The 24,171-nt window shown below is 47.1% G+C and overlaps 1 protein-coding gene across 4 annotated transcripts in view; it reads right to left on the bottom strand.

Moving 5' to 3' along the window:
- OSBP2 (oxysterol binding protein 2) overlaps nucleotides 1–24,171 on the bottom strand; it is a 164,706-nt gene that overhangs the window by 116,060 nt on the left and 24,475 nt on the right. For 3 of the 4 annotated variants that reach the window (XM_034638743.1, XM_019795657.2, XM_019795656.2), the window contains exon 2: nucleotides 16,083–16,291. The exons of the other annotated variant lie outside the window; for it this stretch is intronic. In XM_034638743.1, the coding sequence (XP_034494634.1) occupies nucleotides 16,083–16,291 (209 nt within the window). The remainder of the gene's footprint in view (nucleotides 1–16,082; nucleotides 16,292–24,171) is intronic. 4 annotated transcript variants of the gene reach the window in all.

Consider the following 24,171-nt stretch of genomic DNA (forward strand, 5'->3'; position numbering starts at 1 on the left):
CATGAGCATTGTATGTCTCTCCATTTATTTTGGTCTTTTATCTGCATTATAGTTTTCAGTATACAGATACTATATAAGTTTTGTGATATTTATACTTAAGCATTTCATAGGGGTGCTTTACAGATTTTTTAAAATTTTGGTTTCTAAAGGCTCACTGCTAGCACATAGAAATATGATTGGTCTTTGGGCTGCCTGGGTGGCTCAGTTAGTTGACTGTCTGCCTTTGGTTCAGGTCATGATCCTGGGGTCCTGGGATCAAGTCCCAAGTTGGGCTCCCTGCTGGGTTAAGGAGTCTGCTTCCCCCTCTTCCTCTGCCCCTCCCCCCACTCATGCTCTGGCGCTCTCTCAAATAAATAAATAAATAAAATCTTTAAAAAGAGAGAGAGAGATGATTGGTCTTTGTGTATTGATCTTGTATCCTGTAACTTTGCTAAACTCACTTATTCTGAGAGTATTTTTATAGATTTCTTGGGGTCTTCTACATAGCTATCATGTTATTTTCAAATAGGGATAGGTTTTTGTTTCTTCCTTTCTAATCTGAATGCCTTTGGTTTCTTTCTCTTGCATTTATACTGGCTAGGACTTCCAGTATGAGGATGAATATGAGTTGTGAGAATGGACATCCTTGCCTTGTTAATGATCCTAGGAGTCTTTCACCACTAAAGTTACTCTTAATCAGGTGGAAAAATTCCTTCACTTGGAAGAATTCCCAGTTCGCTGAACATTTTTATTCTTTTATTTTTCTTTATTTTTCTTTAAGATTGTATTTATTTATTTGACTGAGAGAGAGAGAGCACAAGCCAGGGGAGTGGCAGAAGGAGAAGCAGGCTCCCCGCTGAGCAGGGAGCCTGATGTGGGGCCCCATATGGGGCTTGATCCCAGCACCCTGGGATCATGACCTGAGCCAAAGGCAGATACTTAACCAACTGAACCACCCAGGCACCCCTGCTGAACTTTTTTACCATGAATGATACTGAATTTTTTAAGTGCTTTTTTGATCATGTAGTTTTTTATTTAGACCATTAATATGGTGATTCCACTGATTGCTTTTCAAATACTGAACCCATATTGCACAGCTAGTATGAATCCCACTCAATCATGATGTATTATTCTACTTATATATTGCTATATTCAAACTATTAATAGTTTGTTGAGGACATTTTCATCTATGTTCATGAGAAATATTGGTCCAAAGTTTTCTTCTCTTGTACTATCTTTGTCCCATTTGATATCAAGGTAATGCACTGGGAAGTGTTTCCTCCTTTTCTGTTTTCTGGAAGAGGCTGTGCAAATGGTGTTATTACTTCTTCAAATGTTTGGTAGAATTCACCAATGAAATCGCCTGAGCCTGAATATTATTTCTTTCTTCATCCTTCTTCCTTCTTCCTTCTTCCTTCTTCCTCCTCCTTCTTCTCCTTCTCCTTCTCCTTCTCCTTCTCCTTTTTCTTCTTCTTTTTGAAAGGTTTTAAACTATGAATGCAATTTCTTTAATGTTATAGGATTATTCAGGTTATACACTTGATCTTGGGTGCATTTTGGAGTTTATGATTTTTGAAGAATCCGTTTATTTCATCTAAGTTGTCAGAATTGTGGGTAGAGTTATTTGTAGTATTCCCTTATTATTTTATGGAATCTATACAGCCAATTGCTTCTTTCATTCCTGATGTGGGTACTTCGATATTTTCATTTTAGCAGGCAATTGACCTAGTTGGGTTCAAGCCACGAGTTCTGACCAACCTTCTTCTGCTGATGATTTCATTATCAGTTCCCTTTTCAATGCCTCTGCAGTGCTATTTGAATCTCTCCCTCCTATATGCCAGTCAGTGGCCACTGGGATCTTGGTGTTCATGTGGCTTTTAGTTCAGTTCTCCAAATATGCCGTTTAGGATCTGATTCATGCACGTGCATCTTGGACGTGAACCTAGGATTTCATAAACAACTTTACAGGGTCACTTTCCCAAGCTCCTCTCTGTGATATCTTGGTATTTTCCAGTTCCCAAGGGCTCCTTCTTTCTGTCCTCTGGCCCACGACTGGGGCTTTATTTACTTATCTCCACTGCCCATTTCCCATCACTGCACCCACATCTGGGGCCAAGTGGGTGGGAAGAGAAAGAGAAGAATGCGACAGGGGTTCTCACTCACCCTCTTGGGACCACAACACTTTCTCCTGGAAGGCAGGGTTTCCTTCAAAGCCTTAGGCACCTGCAGCCCCCTGCTGCTACTATCACTGTCAGGAGAACTTTCCTGCTCCTTGGGCCTGAACAAGAGGGCCTGTCCTGGAGCTCTCTCTGTCTGCGCGCTCATGTGTCTCCCCCAAGTCCAGACTGGAAAATACTGGAAGGGAAAAGGTCGTAAACTTGCCACCTGTTCTTTGTTACTTCAAATAATGGTCTTCTCCAATCTGCTTGTGGCTACTTAATTTCCAGGGTGCTTAAATAGCTGCCCCATGCGTTCTGTCCAGGTTTTCTAGCTGAACAAAGTGAAGTGTTCTCAATTCATCCTAGCGAGGACTGGAATCAAGCTGAATTGCATTTTAGAAGACTCACTCTGACTGTTGGAGAGTCTCTACTGGAAGACTCTGGAGTCCAGAATATGGGAGGCCAGGTGGCCAAACCAAGGTGGAGGCCATGCATACGAAGGGCAGCAGGCAGGTGCAAAACTGTTCAGGGCTGGCGCTCACAGGAACTTGTGACAGCTGAACGTAAGAGGCGACGGAGGGCAGGAGTAAACAGGACACTTGGGTTTACTACTGGTCCAACTTCCAGGTCTGGAAGGTAACCTAAGACTATGATGAGGGCAGTTTCAAGGCAGCGGGCAGTGGGGCAGGTGGAACAGGGGGAAGAAGCCAGGAAAGAAGTTGAGGCTATAGGAGAGAAAGGAGTATAGCAGTGGAACCAGGTCCCACTGGAGTCACACAGGGGTGGATGCAGGGAGGTTGCTAAGTCTGATGGTAGAGAGCTGAGGTGGTCCAGAAGGCGAACTGTTTTGTTCTATGGAATGAGAAGGAGGCAGGGTGTTTTGCTGGGGTAGTGAGGGTATGTAGAGTGGCAAGGACTTCAGGAGCCACTGGAAGATGGGAAAGGAAGCTGTCAGGGGACCCACACTAGCAGGGCAGGCATGGATAAGGGCCCAGTAGAAGCCCTGGGTTTGAGGGTGTGCTGATCTATGCGACTGGGAAGGGCTGCCCCCAAAGCTTGGCTGTGTGACATACGTACCCTGGCTCAGGGAAGGGGCCCTACTACTCCCGCCTGAAGGCAGAATGTGCAGAACCGAAGGGTCATCACCAAAAAAACAACGGCCTCACTGCTGTCAACTGAGCAGCCACGCTCCAGTTGCTGAACTGAGCAGTTTGTAATATGATTTAAGACATCCTTAGGTGGTCTTTATCAATAGACCCACTTTCAGGGTAAGGAAACCGAGGCACAGAGTGGTCAAGCGACTTTGCCTAAGTGACCCAGCTAGTAAATGGCATGGCTGGGATTCAAGCCAAGGGCTGTCTGCTTCCCTGGTTGCCCCATGGTTTGGCGAAGGACGTGTGGGTGCGATGGAAGTTGGACAATCAGGCGAGGGAGGAAGACCCCTCTCAATAGGGACTGAGGGACAGACACTGGGCCAGGCCAAGCAAAGGAGAATAAGAAAAGGGAAGGCAGCTGCTAGAGGAGGAGCCAGAGGTCTAGTAGGGTACTGAGAAGGTAGCTGCTGTGGCAGCCAAAAAGGGGTCAGACTTGGACTTCGAATTACTGAGCCAGAGCCCCAGGGTCCAGAGGTAGCTATGTGAGGGAGGGAGATGGGATCTGTGATATCAAGACACAGCTGAAGATGCAAGGGTGTGCCAACCAGAGGACAAGGCCCGGGAACTTGAGGACAAGCTCCATGGCCGAGGGCCCTAGTGGACCTGAGGGCTGAGATGATGGGGAGCAGTCCCAGCTGGGACACCAAGATGACAAGATTTGGTTGAATGAGTGGCACGGGGAGGAGGCCAATGCTGAAGGTGGGCATGACCCTGGCCTTGGCCCCTTGCCCCTCTCAGAGCAGGGGACTACCTGAATTTAAATCATTTCTCCTGATTGTGTTCTTCTCCCCAAAGGTACCACATTCTGATGACCCCACAGGGACTTTTTTAAAAAGACAAGTGAGCAAGCAAAGGCACACAAGCAAGCCAGCCCCAGCAGGCCCGGCACAACCTAGGAAGGGCCTTGATTCAGCCACCAGATGGCAGCTGCAGACCCCAGATAAAGCCTTCCACTGTCAGAAGGGACCCACATTTCAGAACGTGCTGAAAGAGTAAATCATCTAGCCCTGGGGTTGCCTGGCTCCTCGTCAGAATATCAGAAGACTCCGTGCCCTTCCTCACATAGATTCTTCTAATAACACATGAGAAAAATCTTGTAAATCTGAGACAAAGGAAAGATTGTCCTGAAAGGCTGGTGAGTCTGCTCTCTCTGATGACATGGGTCCCTGCCCATCTCCAGCCCCACTGGAAGATCCCCTGATTAGCCGCCCAGGACTTCACCAGAGGCCCCAGCCACCAGCCTCTTAGAGCTCTGCATGCTCGCTGCTCTTGGGCTCCCCAGGTCTGGCACGCTGCCTGGGGCAGAAAGCACGACCTTTCAGCAGCTTGGCCTACAAAGGTGTAGCCGTTGTCTCCAGCGTTCCGTGGCATCTGGGCAGAGGCTCATGGGAGGACACAAGCAGAATGATCGCAGCTTGGGTTTGACAGGTGGATGTGCTAAAAGGTCAAGAGGCCAAGAAGGGCCCGGCAAGGTAGGGGCCACACAGGGGACCCACGGGGAAGGCTGCACAGTGGGAAGGCTGGGTGGACAGAAGAAAGCAGAGGACAAGGGTCTTCAGGAGCTTGAAGACAGATGTGGGGACAATCAGTGATGGAGGGAGCGAGATGTGGTCAGCGGTGGCAACATGTCGATAGAAGGCTTCCTTGAGGCGGGAAGAGGGAGAGGGGACAGCACTAGGAGATGGCCAAAGACGATGCAAGAACTTGTTCTGCGATGGACAGGTCATCTAGACCCTTCCCCAACCTCCCCTCCAGTGAAGTCGCAGGAGGTCAGAGGTGAGCAGCAGGACCCCTGCAGAACAGCTCCAGGTAAAGGAGTCAGGTACACCTGGGGCCAGTCAGCACCAGAGACAGGCTTCCAGGAGGCTGAAAGAGAACCTCCAAGAAAGAACAAAGGACGGGGGGAGGGGAGCAGGGTTGGCCACAAAACAGGGTGGGGTGTGAGTGAGGAGCACAGGGAGGAGGCTAGGGAGGGAGGAGCCCTCTGGCAGAGAGGGAGAACAGAAGACGGGGCCAAGGATATTAGGGACAGGTGGGTTCATTTCTTTCTAAGAAGCAGTAAGGATGATAAATAAGGAAAAGAGAACCTCATTTAAAACAAACCGACACTAATAACATACTATATGTTAATTAATTGAATTTAAATAAAATAAAATGTAAAAAGTAAATAAGTAAAAAATAAAACCAACAAAAAACAAGGTAGTTGCCAAAATGAGCAGCACCCTCCTCACATAAAGTGGACATGGAGGCCAAGAGCACTTCTGGGTCCTGTGGATCAGAGCACACAGTGGCTGCAGACAGACTCCAGGCCTTCCCAAAGCACCAGGGCAGCCAGCCCCAGACCTAGCAAGAACTGGTCCCACGCAGCCTTGGCCTGCTGACCTCATCCCTCGAGGCATCTCTACAAGTCATGGTCAGCTCTGGGGCCCGGCTGCCTATAGCACCGCAGACCAAATGGACAAGGGACAGCAGCCAGGAGGCCAGGACCCGATGAGAGAGCAGAGGCCGGAGAGAAGTGAGCCACGTGGCCTGGAGTCAGTGAAGTGCAGGGGTCAGTGTATGTCATCACGGTGGACCCCACATCCATGCCTGCCATCACTCTCAGATCCAGTGGGTCCTCTTGACTGGGGCCCTGTCCTGTAATCCTTCCTTCCACTTTCCCTTGTGGAAGTCCCTTCAACCTGCCCCATCTGATAGGGGGGCTCAGCCTGCCCCCTCATCCCATGTCCTCTGCCCCCTCCTTGTGGGAGTACTGGCCTGGGCTGGGAGGCCACTGGGTCCAATGTCAGCTCCCTTTTCCCATGACAGGTTCTGGGGCCCATGTCCCTGCGTCCTTGCCCCTCTTACTCCACCTCAGCATAGCTAATTTCACCCTCTGAAGGGTCAGGGGCACCCAGGTAGCCTACTCTCAACCCCTACCAGAGATCTCCTCCAAGGCTGGGTCCAGGCCTGGGCCTGGTCATCTCTGAGTTCCCCACACATGGCTCAGTCCCCCGGACACAAAAGGACACTAATCAAAAGCCCTTCGGGACATACGCATGCACTTTACTTTTATAAAGAACATTTCCGCTTCAAGCAACCTCACATTGCCGGACTGCTTTCTTTCTTTCACAGACAGAAAAGCAGCCTAGTGCCAACAGTAAAAAGCAACCATAAACAGAGGGAGCATTAAATGAAAAAACAACATCTAGGGAGTTTGAGCATCCCCTTGTGCACTTGGAGAAGTCTGCCCAATTTTTGGCTAAAAACTCATTTTCTTTAGTGATTATTTACAAGAAGGTTAAAAGAAAGATCTTTTTCCCCCATGTAGTGGAAAGAAAGATTTGACAACAATGTCAATGTCATTTTTGTAAGTGCTATGTGCTTCTGATCTCTCGGGGCCTGATCAACGTGACATAATAATTAGGCATAACAAATAAGGATAAGTAAACTCAAACAAGGAACCCCAAACCCACACCCCAAATACATAGGTAGGAGGGAATCTGGGGGTCTCTGCTAAGCAAATTGACTGGAGCAAAGGCCACTGGATTATAGGGCATTTGACAGGACGTGATGCTTTACTGCTTTCGAATCCTTATAATTTGAAATATGTGTAAGCATTTCGCTTCTCTCTGAAGGGTGCAGGCAAATCAGCCCTTCCTGGGGAAGAGCCCAACGGCAGCTGTTAAGCAAACTCCTTCTCAAAGGGGTCCAAATAATTGAGATGCTCAAACCATCTGATGCAAGGTCCCTGGACAAAAAGGAGGTCCTTCTGCTGTGTGGGGACTTCCGCTACTGACCAAGTGTGCTTGGGGCCTCCCGGGACGGGCAGGTGGCTGCTGAACCAGTCAGGCCTTCTGGCTATTATCCTCCCTTCAGGAGCCCTGTGTCCCCGGCCGGGTGGAGGCCCTAGCCCCAGATCTTGCCAAGGCCACCCCTACCAGACTGATCCCCAGCCTCCCCTTGGTGACTGCCAGGCTGAGGGATGATGCAGCCCAAATGCACGCAGTGTCCGCAGCCACACAGAAGACCCACTGTCCCTGAACACATCCATTCCTTTGCTCTAGCCATTCCCATCCCCACTGCCTGGAGAGTCTTCCTTCTTCCCTGCCCCCCTCTCCTCCATCTCCCTATTTCAAATCCTCCTTGTCCCTCAAAGCCCACCTCAGGTCTCAGCTCCTATAAGTAGCCTTCCCTGACGTCGTTCCCCTCTCCCACCCACCCCGGTGGTGACAGCCTCCTACCTTACACTGCGCTAATTCACCTGCAAATCATTCCAACCTCCGTGGGAACTGTCACGCCTCGTTCGTGAAGTTTGAGTTCATGTAGGACTGTGCCATTTGAGTGACGTTCACTCCCTCTGACAGGTTAACGTACAAGAGTACATACTGTGCAGAGACCTACTAGGGTTTTTATATATATAATAAAAACTACTGTGGCCTGGAAATAGGTGGTTCCTTCTTTTGGCCCAGTTTAGACAACTAGCAAGTTAAGGCCACCAATATAAAACTGTAAAGCTCAAAAGGCCAAGTTTCAGGTGTCCAAGGGGTCAGTTCACGTCTGCAAGAGAGCAGAGGCAGACATGGGCTGGTGAGGGCGGGGGACCAGGAGTGTGTCCAGGTCCTGGGCTCTGCAGAAGGCCCACAGCTGGGGCAGGACTGGCAGGGGAAGGGACACTGTCCCAGCACCCAGACCCCTGATTGACCCAGACACTCCTTCAGGCGGTGTAAACACAGCCCCAAGATGATCATGACTCATCCCCCTGCACCCACCAGTGGCCCGTCACCAGCCAGAGGGGAGAGCAGCTGCCTTCCCGGGGGAGGCAGCCCTCTGGAGCCGCCGTGCCACATTTCAGGGAAATACATGTTGGTGGAGGTAGGTCATTTTAAGAGTAAAAGCATTTTTTCCCTTCGCTTTTCAAACACTCTGGGTACTTATCTTCTGCAGATGATTCTGTCCTATCACCTGCTACCAGCTGTGGGCAGGACGATTTATGAGTGCCGGGCCACACTCCCCGACCACAGTGCTGGGATGAATGGAATTGGCTGCACCCATCAGTCCACACACTTCCCATGTACCATCATGTAATCCTCCTCGTAACTGAGCAGGAGTCCTGAAGATGAATCTGGAGCTCGGAAATATTCACTGACTTGCCTGAGGCCCCAGAGCCGGTGGGAGCTCAGTGAGAAGCCTCGCTGCTAACTATCCATTTTATAGATAAAGAGACTGAGCTCCCAAGAGACACAGTGACTTGCCCAAGGTCAGATCTGACCTTCCTTGGCTCAACACCCTGTCCATAGTACCACAGAACATTCCACCGAATTTGGAAAGTGAATGGCAAAAGAAACACAGTTAGCCCAGAAGGACAACAATGGAACTTTGAAGGACCCTTGGGACCTCCAGCCCCAGCCCAGCTCTCTGCTGGAACCTCCCATCGTGTCCCTACCATCTCCCTCCCTTTTGTAGTACGCTGGTTTGTTTCTTGGCCTAAGCAGAAATCGGTCTCACCCTTTCCACCGCTGGTTCTGCTGGTGTCTCCCAGGGCCACAAAATAAACCAAAAAAACAAAAACAAAAACAAAAGCCCAAAACAAAAAACAGGTCCTCATTCTCATTCATATGCTCTGACCCTTCAAACTTGCAGTACGAGCAGGCTCTGCCTGGCCTTCCTTTCCCCACATTAAATGTCACGAGTTCCTTCATCTGCTCCAGTGGTGACACCTCAATCCTCCTCTCCAAGGACAATCCGAGCACAGATGAGGGTGTCCTGGCTGCTCTGCATGCTGACCCCACAACAAACCCTTGCTGGGCACCGACCCCAATGCCAAGCCCAGTGCTGGGCTGGAAGTAAGACAACACAGGATCTCTCTGCCCTGGAGGAACTAAGGTTTTATGGAAGAGATGGGCAATAAGTAACTGAACAGGCCAGTCCACTAATGATGGCAGATCACAGGGAAGAAAATAAGGATGCTATCACGGAGCTGTCTTTTAGGAGAAGGAAACAACTTAAAACACTCTAGAGCGTCATTAAGCTGAGACCTGACGGATGAAAGCCAGGCAGGCCAAGAGTAGGAGCAGGTGTGTTCTAGGCAGAGAGGAGAGGCCAGCAAGTACAAAGGTCCTGAGGCAGGAGCTGAGTACAATGAGCAGGGAGAGAGCGAGGGAAGAAGGCCACAGACTGTCATGCAACGTAAAGACCTCAGATTTTACCCTGAGAGCACTGATGAGCCACCTGAGGGGGGTATGTATGTGTGTGTGTGATAAAATACACATAAAATTTAACGTGTTAGCCATTTTAAGTGTATAATTCCATATAATTCACAATGTTATGCAACCATCACCTCTAGTTCCACAACATTTTCATCACCCAAAAAGAAACCCTGTACCCACTAAGCAGACACTTCCCATCCCTTCTCTCCCCAGCTCCTGGCAACCATTACTTCTGTCTCTCTGGATTTGCCTGTTCTGGACATTTCATATACACAGAATCGTACAACCTGTGGCCTTCTGTATCTGGCCTCTTTTACGAAACATGTTTTCAAGGTTCATCCATGTGGTAGCCTGTATCAGTACTTCATTCCTTTTCATCACTCACTAGTACTCCATTGCATGGCTATCCCACATCTGTCCAACCATTCATCTGATGACAGACATTAGGGTTAGGGTCACCTTTTGGCTCTTATGGATAGTGGATGCTGTGGACATTCCCGTACAAGTTTTTGTTTGAACACCTGCTTTCAATTCTTTGGGGTATACAGCCAGGATACCCAGGATTTGCTAGGGTCATATGGGTGATGATATGTTTAACTTAGTGAGAAACCACTAAAACATTTTCCACAGTGGCCGCACCATTTTACATTCCTACTGGCACTGTTTGAGGGTTCTAATCTTCCACATACCCATCAACACTTTCCATTGTTGTTGTATTTTGATTTTTGTTTCGATAATAGCCATCCTAATGGGTGTGAAGTGGCATCTTGTGCTTCTGATTTTCATTTTCTTAATGACTAACAATTTTGATTATCCTTTCATGTGTTTATTAGCCATTCGCATACCTTCTTTGAAGAAATGTCTATTTAAGTACTCTGCCCATTAATATCGGAGATTCTAGACTCATCAAATCATGTCTTGCAAATACTCTCTCCCATTCTGCAGGTTGTCTTTTCCCTTTGTTGGTAAGTGTCCTTAGATGCACAAAAGTTTTAAATTTTGATACAGTCTAATTCAAGTATTTTTTGTCTTTGGCTGCTTCTGCTTTTGGTGTTATATCTAAAAAGCCATTGCCAAACCCAAGGTCATGAAGATTTACTCCTTTTTTTTTCTTAGAGTATTCTGGTTTTAACCCGTATATTTAGGTCTTTGATGCATTTGAGTAAGTTTTTGTATATGGTGTGAGGTAGAGGTCCAACTTCATTCTTTTACATGTGGACATCCAGTCATCCCAGCACCATTTGTTGAAGAGTCTATCCTTTCCCTGTTGAATGACCTTGGTACCCTTGTTGAAAATCCATTGCCCTTACTTCTAGACTCTCAATTTTATTTCACTGATCTGCATGTCTATCCTTAGGTCAAGTACCACACTGTTTTGATTGTTGTAGGTTTTTCTTCAAAGATTTACTTATTTTTTTTAGAGAGAGAGCATGCTGAGGGGAGGGGCAGAGGAAGAGAGAGAGGGACAGAGAAACTCAAGTAGACTGTGCTGAATGTGGAGCCCGATGCGGGGCTCAATCTCATGATCCTGAGATCTCATTCCCCTGAGATCCCTACTGGAGCCAAAATCAAGAGTTGGATGCTTACCTGACTGTGCCACCCAGCCACCCCTTGATTGTTGTAGCTTTATAGTATGTTTTGAAATTGGAAAGAGTTCTCTAACTTTGTCTTCTTTTTCAAGATTGTTTTGGCTATTTTGGGTTCCCTGGGATGGTTTTTTCTACTTCTAAGAAAAAAGGCTATTGGAATTTTGATACAGATCGTACTGAATCTACACACTGCTTTGGGCAGCATTGCTATCTTAATAATGTTAAGTCTTCCAATCCATGAACATGTCTTTCCATTTATTTAGGTCTTCTTTAATTTCTTCTGCTTTTTTTTTTTAAGTTTTCAGTGAACAACTCATCTCCTTGGTTAAATTTATTCCTTTGCATTTTATTATTTGTGATGGTATTTAAATGGAATTATTTTCTTCATTTCCTTTTTGAATTGTTCATTGTGAGTATAGAGAAATACAAGTGATGTTTGTTGATCTTGTGCCCTGCAGCTTTGCTGAATTTGTGTATTAACTTTAATAGTTGTGTGTGTGTGAATGTGTATTCTTGGGGGTTTTCTATGTATAGAATTGTGTCATCTGCTAATAGAAAGTTTTTCTGCTTCCTTTATAATTTTTCCTTTTGTTTACTTTTCTTATCTAGAACTTCCAATAAAATGTAGAATAGCTATGGTGAAAATAGGCATCCTTGTCTTGTTACTGATCTTAGGGGAAAACTTTCAGGTTTTTACCATTGAATATGTTAGCTGTGGGTTTTTCATAAATGCCCTTTATCATGTTGAGGAAGTTACCCCCTAGTCTGACTGTGCTGATGTTTTTATCATGAAAGGGTGTTGGATTTTGTCAAATCCTTTTTAGGCATCAGCTGAGATGATCATGTGAGGTGTTTTTTCCTTCAATCAATTTAGTGTATTATACTGATTGGTTTCTTATGTTGAACTATCCTTGCATTCCTGGGATAAATTCCACTTGGTCATGGTACATAACCCTTTTGATATGCGGTTGGATTTTGTTTGCTGATATTGTGTTGGGGGTTTTACATCAAATTCAGGAGGGATAGTGGTCTATAGTTTTCCTTTCTTGTGATGTCTTTGTTTGGCTTTGGTATAGGGCCAGACTCACAGAGTAAGTTAGAAAGTGTTTCCCTCCTCTTCATTTTTTGGAAGTTTGAGGATTGGTATTAATTCTTCTTTAAATGTTTCGTAGAATCCAGTGAACTCTAAAAGTCCTGGACTTTTCTTTTTTGGGAGATTTTTGAGGACTGATTCAATCTCTTTACTTATTATTTTCTATTTATTCTTTAGTCAGTTTTGGTAACTTGTATGTTTCTAGGAATTTGTCCATTTCATCTATTTTGTCTAATTTGTTGGCATACAATTGCTCATAGTATTGTTTTATAATCCTTTTTATTTCTGTAAGGTCAGTAGTAATGTTCTCATTTTCTTTTTTTTGTTAAATATTTTATTTATTTATTTGAGAGAGAGAGAGAGAGAATGAGCAGGGGGGAGGATGAGAGAGAGGGAGAAGCAGACCGCCCACTGAGCAGGGAGCCCCACGTGGGACTTGATCCCAGGACCCTGAAACCATGACCCAAGCTGAAGGCAGACACTCAATGGACTGAGCCACCCAGGTGCCCCTTAATGCCCCATAAGTAAAATCATTTCTGATTTTACTAATTTGAATCTTCTCACTTTTTTTCCTAATAAGTCTAGCAAAAGCTTTGCCAATTTTGCTGATTGTTTCAAAGAACCAACTTTTGGTTTCACTGACTTTTCTCTATTGCTTTTCTTTTTTTTTTTAAGATTTTTATTTATTGGGGTGCCTGGGTGGCACAGCGGTTAAGCGTCTGCCTTCGGCTCAGGGCGTGATCCCGGCGTTATGGGATCGAGCCCCATATCAGGCTCCTCCGCTATGAGCCTGCTTCTTCCTCTCCCACTCCCCCTGCTTGTGTTCCCTCTCTGTTATTTATTCAACAGAGATAGAGACAGCCAGCGAGAGAGGGAACACAAGCAGGGGGAGTGGGAGAGGAAGAAGCAGGCTCATAGCGGAGGAGCCTGATATGGGGCTCGATCCCATAACGCCGGGATCACGCCCTGAGCCGAAGGCAGACGCTTAACCGCTGTGCCACCCAGGCGCCCCCTTCTCTATTGCTTTTCTATTCTCTATTTCATTTATCTCATTTAGTGTATCATGGAGAATTTTTCACATGCACCTGAGAAGAATGTATGTGTTCTGCTTTGTTGGATGAGTGTTTTGTATATGTCTGTTAAGTCCAGTTGGTTTATAGCACCCAAGAATTCTAAGCAGTGCAGTTATATGATTAAGTTCCCATTTTTTAATATGCCTGTGATTTGGAGAACTGACTGGAAACAGGAAGACAGTGAGGAGGTTGTTGCAGAAATCCAGGTAAGAGGGGATGGTGCCTGGACTGGGGGCCGGCAGAAAAGCTGGAGAGTAGCAGATGTTTTCAAGAAGTAAGTAGAGGTAGGAAGCAGGCTTCCTACTAGATGAGAGATAGTCCACAGTCTAGGAAGTGACAGATAGGCCCTGGGATGACCTGCAGGGGGTCTATCTGAAGCGCCCTTGACCTAGCTTGGTCACTATCAGCCAGAGTCAAGGAGACACACCCCAGACTGCCTTCCCTCATTCAGGGTTACCTGAAACTGATTCCATGTGAAAAGTTGCAAACCACAACTCTCCGACATCAGCCTGAGAATAGTGGGAGAAGGGTGTTGCCTTGCAGAGAATGTTACCACAAGACCTATTTTTCAGGAAATAACCTTTCTATAAAACCATAGTACCTTCCAAAAGGCTTCTCTTTCACATACATTAGTTCATTTATGTTTCAAAATACCCAAAGGAGAGGAATCCTACCACTTCTAATCAACATATAGCAAGTGCTACCTTGAATTATACCTGAATGTTTGTCCTGTATCCTTATCTGGGAGGCTAACCCCTGGGAAACACAAGACAGTGCTGTGTCTCCAGCCCCTGACTATGCCAAGGGGTATGAAATGAAGGAAGGTGACCCTGAGGTAGCTCCCTCTGGGGTCCCAACATCCCCTAGAAGAATTCCAGGCTCAGCAATTCACAGCACTGCCCAGCTGAGTTAACAAGCATTTACCACAGTGGCTTTCCATAGGCCTCTAAACAGATAGCACAGGTCCTACTGGGGGTCTCAGCATAGCCCCTGCCTGAGATGGCCCCAACATCCTCCTCCACTGGGAAATGGAGTGGTACCCTGGGGACCCCTTGCCAAGCTCAGCACTGCTGACACACCAGAATCACATGAGTGCTGACCCCAAGGAAGAGTCACCGGGGGTCAGGGGGGATCCATGCTCCAAATGTGTGAGACCAAAAGAGAAGGTCAGACTGATATTCAATGACCTTCAATGCGCACTGGGAAGCTAGTGCTGGGGGAGACCCCAACACAATAAGACTAGGTACAGGGCCTGGTGACTGATATCATAGCCCCTCTCATCCTGCTTTGGGCTAGAGCTCCTTCCACATGACTCAGTGTCTCCCCAGCCAGCCTGTGTGATAATCCTGAGAGCAGAGGCTGGGACTCAGTCTCACCTGGAGCCCCGCCTTCCTAAAAGTACCCCGCAGAGGTCTAAGGAAACACCCACCATTTTGTGTTAGCATCAGAAAAATCATAGCTTCCCAATCTCTCCTCCTCGTGTGTGGGTGGACCTAGTTTTCACCCCTCCGAAACATGTGCTGTCACTCTGGGTGGACGAGCCTGTGGCCGGAAGGCGTTCTCACACCCTGCTGCAGGCATCTGATAGCACAACCCCTACGAAGGGCAGCTTGACAAGCTCTCAGAATTACACAGGCACGTTCCTGTTGACCCAGCAACCCGCCCCCTGGAACATATACTTCATTTATACTTCTGCAGATGTGAAGCGAAATGCAAGGTTCCTCATTGCAGTGTGTCATAACAAAATAAACAACCTAAATGTTCGTCAACAGGCTCTGGGTTAAATAAACTATGATACATCCATAGAACAAAGTGCTAGACTGTTCTAAAAACAAGGAGGAAGCTTCTTACGTACTGATAGGGAAAAAATTCCAAGATATATTGCTAAATGGAAAGAGAGCAAGGTGGAAGATGGCATGTAGTTTAAAATAAATACCAATTTTAATATACACGTAAAAGACACAGGATAGCTCTAGAGGGATCAGAGGGTGGGTGGCTAGGAACGAAGAGTCAAGGGCACGAGTCATTGCATGTGCTTTTGAAACTGTTGGCTTATGAATCATATAAAGACATTACATATTAAGAAAGTGACTGTATTGCAGTGAACACTTATATGTCTTGCTCCGGGTATCTGAGCTGGCCTTCCGCCTCAGCAAAGGCAGCAGCTCTGGCAAAATGGTTTTCTTTCTTTCTTTTTTTTGAAGATTTTATTTATTTATTTATTTATTTGACAGAGAGAGAGAGACAGCCAGTGAGAGAGGGAACACAAGCAGGGGGAGTGAGAGGAAGAAGCAGGCTCCCAGTGGATCAGGGAGCCCAGTGCTGGGCTCAATCCCAGGACCCTGGGATCAGGCCCTGAGCCGAAGGCAGAAGCTTAACGACTGAGCCACCCAGGCGTCCCCAAAACGGTTTTTCAATCTCCATAATGGGCCTGGGCAAAAGCCTGGCCCCAGGCACAGGTGCACGATCCTGGACCCCCACCCCTGCTGCTGCCTCTGATCGCACCCACTGCAGCATCCAAAGGGTCTGCTGAAGTCCAGGAACCAGGCTTGTCCAAAGAAAGACACACACAGCCCTGCTCTCCACAAATACTTCTATCCCAAGAACTGCCAGCCCACTTCGACCACCTAAGCCCCTCACTGCTGAGGATACAAGGAGCTGAATGGGAAGGATGAACACATACCATCACTTTCCAGGGTCGGTCTGGACTAGCCTGGGTCTCCCGGTCACCACCACCCCCAAACGTGTTCCATTCCCACTCTCTCCAGACCCATGACGCTGCGTGCACCCGCTCACCCTCTCCAGACCCATGACGCTGCGTGCACCCGCTCACCAAGTGCTCGCTACCTGAGTGGCTGCTCATCAGACGGACAGCCTTGGCCTTGGCCAGCTCCAGGGCGGTGATCCACTGCTGCCGCTCCACCTCCGAGCTGGCCTTGAGGTGGTAGGTCCTTGCCCCACTGGTCAGCACGATACCACAAGAGTCCTCCGTGTCAAAATGCGCGGTGGACAGGTTGATGGTGCCACGGCAGGTGTGGGCCATTTCACCCTGATTTCTGTAGGATGCAACAGAAGGTATGGGGTGAGGCTCCCAAACTCAATAGCTCTAGACTGAAGAAAGCCTCAAGGCAAGTCCTCAGAATCTCAGGCCCTTCGAGCTGGGAGAGACCCTGGAGTCAGAGCTGGGAGATGATGCCTGGTGGGACTGACTGGAAGGGGCTTGGCTGAGGGGTGCTCAGCAGGGAGATGGCAGAGGGAGGAGGCCTGCATCAGTGCCAACTGCAGGGTATGCCTGCAGGGGGCTGAGCGCTTGCAGACACCAGGAGATGGAGAAGAGTGACTGTCTACGGTCCTGCAGTCCAGACCTCTAAGTCCATCCCAGCCTCCTTCCACTGAGTCTCAGCACCACAGCATTGGAGCAGGATGGGAATCTGCCACTTAAAAATGAGATTAGGGACCTGGAACTTCAGGGGGTGAACTTGGAGGCACACCCTGGCAGGAGTGACCTGGGAGCAGAGATCTGCAGAGCCAGGATGCCACCACACCAAATGAGAAGAAGGCAATGGCTGGCCTAACACAGTGGGACCTCATGACAGGGACTGACTCTCTGTTGGTTATAAGATTGTGGAGCTAGGGTCACCTGGGTGGCTCACTTAAGCATCTGCCTTCTGCTCAGGTCGTGATCCCAGGGTCCTGGGATCGAGTCCTGCATCAGGCTCCTTGCTCAGTGGGGAGCCTGCTTCTCCCTCTGCCTGCCGCTCCCCCTACTTGTGTGTGTGCGCTCTCTCTCTCTGACAAATAAATAAAATCTTCAAAAAAAAAAAAAAAGAGATTGTGGAGCTAATGGTACCAAAGTAAGGGAAAGCGGAGGTGGCTGAAACATGGGCCATTTCCAGCTGTGGCCAATGTCTGAAAATGGAGATGCAGCCATCATGACTGGATCTACTTAACTCACTCCTTCACACACCCAAAGGAAATTCAGACCCTCATGACATACCAAACTTCCTTCCACAGAGAGTGTTGGAAAAGGAAGAGCCATCGGTCAGCATGCAACACTGCCAGTGACAGGAGCTCATTTGGCAATTCTGCTGCCCTTTGATGCTCCCTCATTTCCCCCAGCTGTTCCTCATCTGTTATTTTCTTGATTCTTCTGCCAGTTCTATCTTCTTAAAGATCGATTGATTGATTTTTAGAGAGAGAGCACACACACAGGTGAGCAGGGGTGGGGCAGAGGGAAAGGGAGAAGAGAATCTCGAGCAGACTCTCCGCTGAGCGTGGAGCCCAACAAGGGGGCTGGCCGTGGGGCTCAATGCTGGGCTCCATCTCACAACACTGAGATCATGACCTGAGCCAAAATCAAGAGTCAGGATGCTTAACCCACTGAGGCGCCCCTCTTCTACCAGTTCTAAAGTCAAATGACTTGACACTCAGTAAAACATTCAGCTTTCATGTGAACGGTGGCCGCCTTTCCCAATTGCCTCCTGCTTTGGTTACATTCCTTAGAGAGTAGTTGATATCTGAGGAAAGGTCCAGCTCACAGGTGCTGACGTCTTCCACTTGAAGGAGACTACTTCTAATTTATGAAACTGGCAAGGTTGGGCATGCCTGTTGGAAGCTCACCCTGTTAGATTCAAGGACTTTTAGACTAGACCTGTTCACATGTTAAACAGTCTAGTAATTAACCAAAAATGCCATGTGGCTCAGCTCAAAAAGGAAGGGGGGGCTGACTGTTCAAGACAGAGGGAACTGAAGAGGCAAAGACCGTGAGGTCAAATGAAGTTTACAGCGTTCAGAGAATAGGGAAAAGTTCCATGTGGCTGGAGCACTGAGAACAACAGAGTGATGAGAAAAAGATGAAGCTAGAAAATTGTGTAGGGACCAAATGTAATTATTTAGACTTTTATCTCAAAACTAAAACAGCGGGCCTCATGGGCCTCATGTCAGGAGTAGGGATGGCCAAGAGTTACAGAAATTCCTATAGAAAATGGGGAATAGAAGTACCTAGAGTGAGGGGCGCCTGGGTGGCACAGCGGTTGGGCGTCTGCCTTCGGCTCAGGGCGTGATCCCGGCGTTATGGGATCGAGCCCCACATCAGGCTCCTCTGCTGTGAGCCTGCTTCTTCCTCTCCCACTCCCCCTGCTTGTGTTCCCTCTCTCGCTGGCTGTCTCTATCTCTGTCGAATAAATAAATAAAATCTTTAAAAAAAAAAAAGAAGTACCTAGAGTGAGATGGGATATGCAAGCCTGGCCACTGTGTGGTATCAGGGCTGGGCTGGAAGTTATCCAGTGGATATGGTATTGGATTACAAGCCATTGACTAAAATAAATATTCCTGAGTCCATGCAGATATAAGTAAATAGTCGAAGGGATAAACAAATGGGGGGAAAGGGACAGATTTTCCTTAATAAAAATAGACGTGATCATAGAAATAGAAAATCACTGACTGCAATGTGGGAGTCTGGATTAGATTATAAAATTTTAAAAAAAGACATTAGAGAAAAACTTGTGGAATATGAATAAAGTCAGCAGTTTAGTTAATAGTATCATACAATGTTAATTTTCCACTTCTGACAATTGTGCTTTGCTGAGATAAGATGTTAACACAAGGGGAAGCTAGATGAAGGGTATGTGAGAACTCTCTGTACCTGCAAGTTTTCTATAAGTCTGAGTTTTTTCTTTTCTTTTTCATCTTGTTAGTAGTAGATCACCAGTTTATTATAAAAGTACACAACTCAGGAATAGCCAGATGGAAGAGATACATAGGATAAGGTATGGGGAAAGGGTATGGGGTTTCCATGTTCTCTGAACGTGCCACTGTCCCCAAATCTCCACATAGTCACCAACCTAGAAATTCTCCAAACTGCGGTCTAAGTTACCTCAAAATTAAAAATATTTTTTTTTAATGTTGCCATCACACTCTGCCCAGGACCACAGCTGATATGAAATCTTATATCCAAAGCCTGAATTCACTTGCCCTCAGGCTCAGTGACAGGGTTAGAGATATTCCCAATGTCACTGAAGGACCGAAGCCTGAAGCCCCCATCACAACTTCTGGTTCTGGACTAGGCTCTACACAGAGTGAGGTGAAGGCGCTTTAAAAATCACGAGAAAGAGAAGAGTGGAGTAGTGGGTAAGGCTCAAGGAGGGAGGGAGAATCTCCCAGTCAGGACAAACTGAAAGCCGAAATTCAAAACCCACGAAGAAAATCAATGCTAACGAAGAAAATAACAAAGTCAAATGCTCGGCAGATGAATCACTTCAGACAAAAAAATGGATCTATTACAACAACATTTTTAAATGAACATAAATAGGCTTAATATTCTCAAAGAGGAAGGAATAACATCAATAAAGAGCAATAATTTGTGAAACAAAAGCTGGTGAAAACAAGACAAGAACAAGCACACATGAAAACGTAATAAGAGCATTTCAGCAAATGAAAATATAGCAGATAAACTTTACCAATCACCCAGCGTCCGCATCTAAATTTAATCTTAGCTCTGTAAGTAGAGCTACTTTTCAGTAAAAGACTTGAGGAGGTTAATTTTTCAGTTTTACTTTTCTGCATTATTGGAAGAAATTATATAGAGGCACATGTGAATTTAGGAATTAAAGGTCCATTAAAATCATCGAGGTCCAACACATTTTCTTGTCGTGGAATTTAACTCTGTTCTTTTTTCTTTCATTTAAATGTTTTGTGGTCAATCCATTCTCCACCAGTAGCCAAAGTGATATTTTTTTGGTCCTGTTACTCAGCTTTTTAAAATTTCAGTGCCTTCAAATTAAGTCCCAAAAGGGTCTAAAATTCAGGGACATTTCCTAAAATGCAGGTTGTTTTTTGGCAGGGAGTGGTGCACCTATCCATATTGTATATAAAAGTTTTTGTTTCTTCCATTGGGAGTTCCGGCTGAGGCAACCCTTCCTGTGAGAGTCGACCTTCCAGGACCACCCAACAGCCCAGACGGTGGAAAAGTTAAAGCCCCACTCATAGCACACCGTGGACTTGGGTCTGCAAGCTGCAGTGGCAACTCCTGTCCTGCCTTTCCTGGGAGGGGAGCTTTGCAGGTGTGCAACAACCCCGAACCATCTATTCTCATTGAACCCTGGGCATCTTCAGTGCCTCGAGACAAACCAGGCCATGGCCTAGGGCCTGCCAGTTATGTCAGAGCTCATATCCAGCACACGTGATCATTTATCTTCTGCCAGTTTTTAAAAGAAACATGTTCTGTGGCATTACTTTACATTTTGTGGATATTTTAAGTATTTAGAACAAGTAGAGACAAAATATGGAACACTTGCCTTAAACTTAACTGTAAGACAGGTTAACTAAGACAGGTTAACCATAACTAACATCCTTCTAAATGGGTCACGCTGACTCTCAACCAAATCATATTCATCCAGTTCTGATGGCCAATGTCCTTGCCAGAGTTGAGAATATGCTACCAGCTATCAGAACTGGGAAGCCAGGAATAGTTAACATAGCACTTCCGAAGCACTAACTAAACTGTGATAGTTAATGTAGCACTTCGGCTAGTGACTACCCTACCTGCACTGAGTAGAAACCTCATACACCAGCTCAGAGTCCCCCCACCACCTCTTCTCTTACCTCTCTTGGTACCCCATTTCGCCTGAGTCACCCCTCCATTTCTGGACATGGAAGGGTTGCTGAGTATGGGATCTGGCTTCCTGATTGGCTATCATGAGATTGGATTTTTGCAACCCGCTAATGTAAAAAGGTTAGCACCTCACAGGCCGAACAATGACCAGTGGGAAGTGGGAAATAGATGGCAAGGTAAATTCTCCTCATTTTTCCCCTCAGGGGACCCTTCCAAAGTATGTTTTATCCCCACAAACCTTCTGGAGAAGTCCATGAGCCCAGAGAACATGAGTAATCTCTGTGACCCTAGCAGTTAGCTGTGAAGTGGTGGCCAGCCCATTAAAGTCTCACATCACTTTGCATCTTTCCCTGGCCTTTCTCTACCTGTTTGACTCCACATCACCAAGGCCCATCCTGCTGAGTGTCCAACCCGCCAGCGGGAGGGACCAAAGCTAAACCTCCACGGCGTGACCCGCTCCTTGGGAAGAATAAGACAGCCACCAACGAGATCAGACCACATTCACCTTGGAGGGGGTGGGAGACAGCATTGAGCAATTTTTCCTTACTGGAATCATGTGTTTTCTGGTAACGGGGTTGCCTTCAGCAGCACTACGGTCCACAGTTATTGAATCCTCATCTGCTGGCCTGGATTCTCATAGGACACAGCCTCAGACTAAGTCACCCATTTCAACCAAGGAAGAGAACGAATGACTCCTGACTGGAGTCCACTGACCTCACTGAAACCCTGTTGTCACGCAGGAGCAGCCCGCCCGACAGAAGAGTGGACTGGCCACTCTTGAAGGCTCAGCTGGGGCATCTACTGAGCAGATGCATCGTGAGCTCAAGGGTCTGTCCTCCAGGAGGAAGTGTCTGCCTTGAACTAACAACTGATAGCTGGTGCTGTGTCCTGTCTAATTACAGAAGACGGGTCCAGGAGCAGGACTGCTCACCGCTACACACGGTGACCCCTTGCAGAGTTTGTGCTTCCCATCAGCTGGGCTCTGCTGGCTTAGAAGTTCTACTTCCAAGGAAAGAGGAAACACAACACAATAAGGCTTCCATGAAATCGGAAGCTGACACTACTCCCTGGCCACTTTCTGCCCCTCATGACAGTGACCAACAGACCCAGAGGGGAGTGGCAATACTGCTGCGGTTACTGATGCTAATTGCCATGGAGAGTTAGGTTAGTGGCACATACGGGGATGGGAGGGGAAGGTCTGGAATGAAGTTGAGAGGATTCCCTGGAGAATCTCTTAATACTTCCATGTCTGGTAATGGTCATTAATGGGCAAGGCAACAAGGAGCTCGGACCCCTCAGAACAAACATCACAGACCAACCAAAGTGCTAGCAGAGAGTGAAGAGGACGTAGAACAGGTGGAGGAAGAAGATAATAAATATCTATTATAGTGTTGGGACAGACACAGCAGCCGCAAATGAGCTTGTTTCATGGCCTTCTTGCTTCTGTCTTCCAGGCAACCCCAGCTGGCCACCAGGAAGGGGACTCTGTCACTGATGGGACTTGCACCTCCCCTCCCAGGGAAGGGGTAAAGATGTCTTCGTTCTCTCAGAAGAATGGAGGTCCCCACATCGTAGTAGGAGAGCTGACACCATGGGAGGGCACGAGCGGACCTGAGGAGCGCAAGGTGTGGAGCGTACTGGACACAAACCTTGTGCACCTTCTCAGATTCCCTCGACCACCTCCTTCTCTGTCTCTCTCGGTCGGTACCTCGTCTCGGCCCAATTGTCCCTTCACTTCTGGACTTTCATGAAATGCCACAGTGGGAAACAGGAGGTGGAAGCAAAGGGGGCAGATAAAGTCCCCCTCTCCACTCTTCCTTCCGCAGACTGCTCAGAGGTATGTTTTCTCCTTGCGTATCTTCTGGAGAAGTCCATGTGCCAGACCTGCTCCGTCTCTGTGCAGCTCACTGTGATGTGACATCCATCCTCCCACTTCCCATTTCTGCGTCTCCACCCAGGAACTGCATCTCTCACACAGAGTGTCCCCTCTTGGAATGCCTGGGTGGCTCAGTTGGTTAAGCGTCTCCTTTCAGCTCAGGGAGTGATCCTGGGTTCCTGGAATGGAGTGCTGCATCGGGCTCCCTGCTCAGTGGGGATCCTGTTTCTCCCTCTCCCTCTGTCCCTCTTCCTACTCTCTCTCTCTAAGGTAAATAAGTCGATCTTTAATAAAAAGCAGTGTCAGCTCTTTAATCCTTGCCTCGGGCTATGTTTTCTAGAGGACCTTCATAAAAAAAATGTCCACAGGCAAGAAAAAAGATTAACAAGGACCAAATTTGAATCCAGATCCCAGACAGACAAATGACACTGCTCTGGAGCAAAGCACTTAGCCTTGTGTGTGACTTCATTCAATGCTAGCTCAAGCTGAGTCTGATTCACTGGCAAATTCCACTCCAATCTTCCAAATCCAAATTCAGCAAGTACTTCCTATGGGTCACTATATATAGACTTGTGCTAGAAACTGGAGAGGGGGTAAATATAAAGATAAATAAAACACATTTTCTGGTCTCAAAGAACATTCCGTTTTGTGAAAGAGACAGGCCTATATTCCGTTTTGTGCAAGAGACAGGCCTGTAAACGGCAAGCTACTATTTAATAGGCAGAGAAAAATAAATTCAAAATGGAGTATTCACTTCACGAAAGTTCACTGAGTTGCATCCTTTTAATTTCCCTACTTTTCTGCATGTATGTTACACATATACAGTATATTGTGTGTTACATACATAGCCATCGTCAATAAAAAGTTTGCTTTAAAAACAAACTCAAAATGGAAGAATAGGTTGCCAGTGGTGGGAGCTCAGGAGACAAAATGACCCTCTCCGTCCTAGAGAGATCAAGGAGGTATATTGGAGCAGAATTTCAAACAACGAGGGGACTCTGCCCAGGCAAAAACTAGCAGGAAAGCCAGACCAACCCAGAGCAGTGGTCGTGGGGGTGGGGGGTGGCTCTGGGAAAGCCCACAGCAGCCAAAGGAGAAGGTCCAGACATGGCCTGGCTTGATGATGGTGTTGTGAGTTAAACTTTTTCCCCCAGGAAGACATGTCGAAGTCCTAACCCCTGGTACCTGCAAGTGTGACCTTATTTGGAAATACAGTCCTTAAAGATATGTATCAGGTTAAGATGAGGGCATGAGGGTGGGCCCTAATCCAGTAGGACTGGTGTCCTTCTAAGAGGAGGAAGAAAGACACAGAGATACAGGGCAGCAGAGAGGGGAGTGATGCATCTACAAGCCAAAAACACCAAGGATCACCGGCAAACATCGGAAGCTAGCCAGGCCTGGAGCAGGACCTCCCCTAGGGGCTTCAGAGAGAGCGCAGCTCTGCTAAC

The sequence above is a fragment of the Ailuropoda melanoleuca genome, chromosome 12, assembly GCF_002007445.2.
Source record: "Ailuropoda melanoleuca isolate Jingjing chromosome 12, ASM200744v2, whole genome shotgun sequence".
Lineage (NCBI taxonomy): Eukaryota > Metazoa > Chordata > Mammalia > Carnivora > Ursidae > Ailuropoda > Ailuropoda melanoleuca.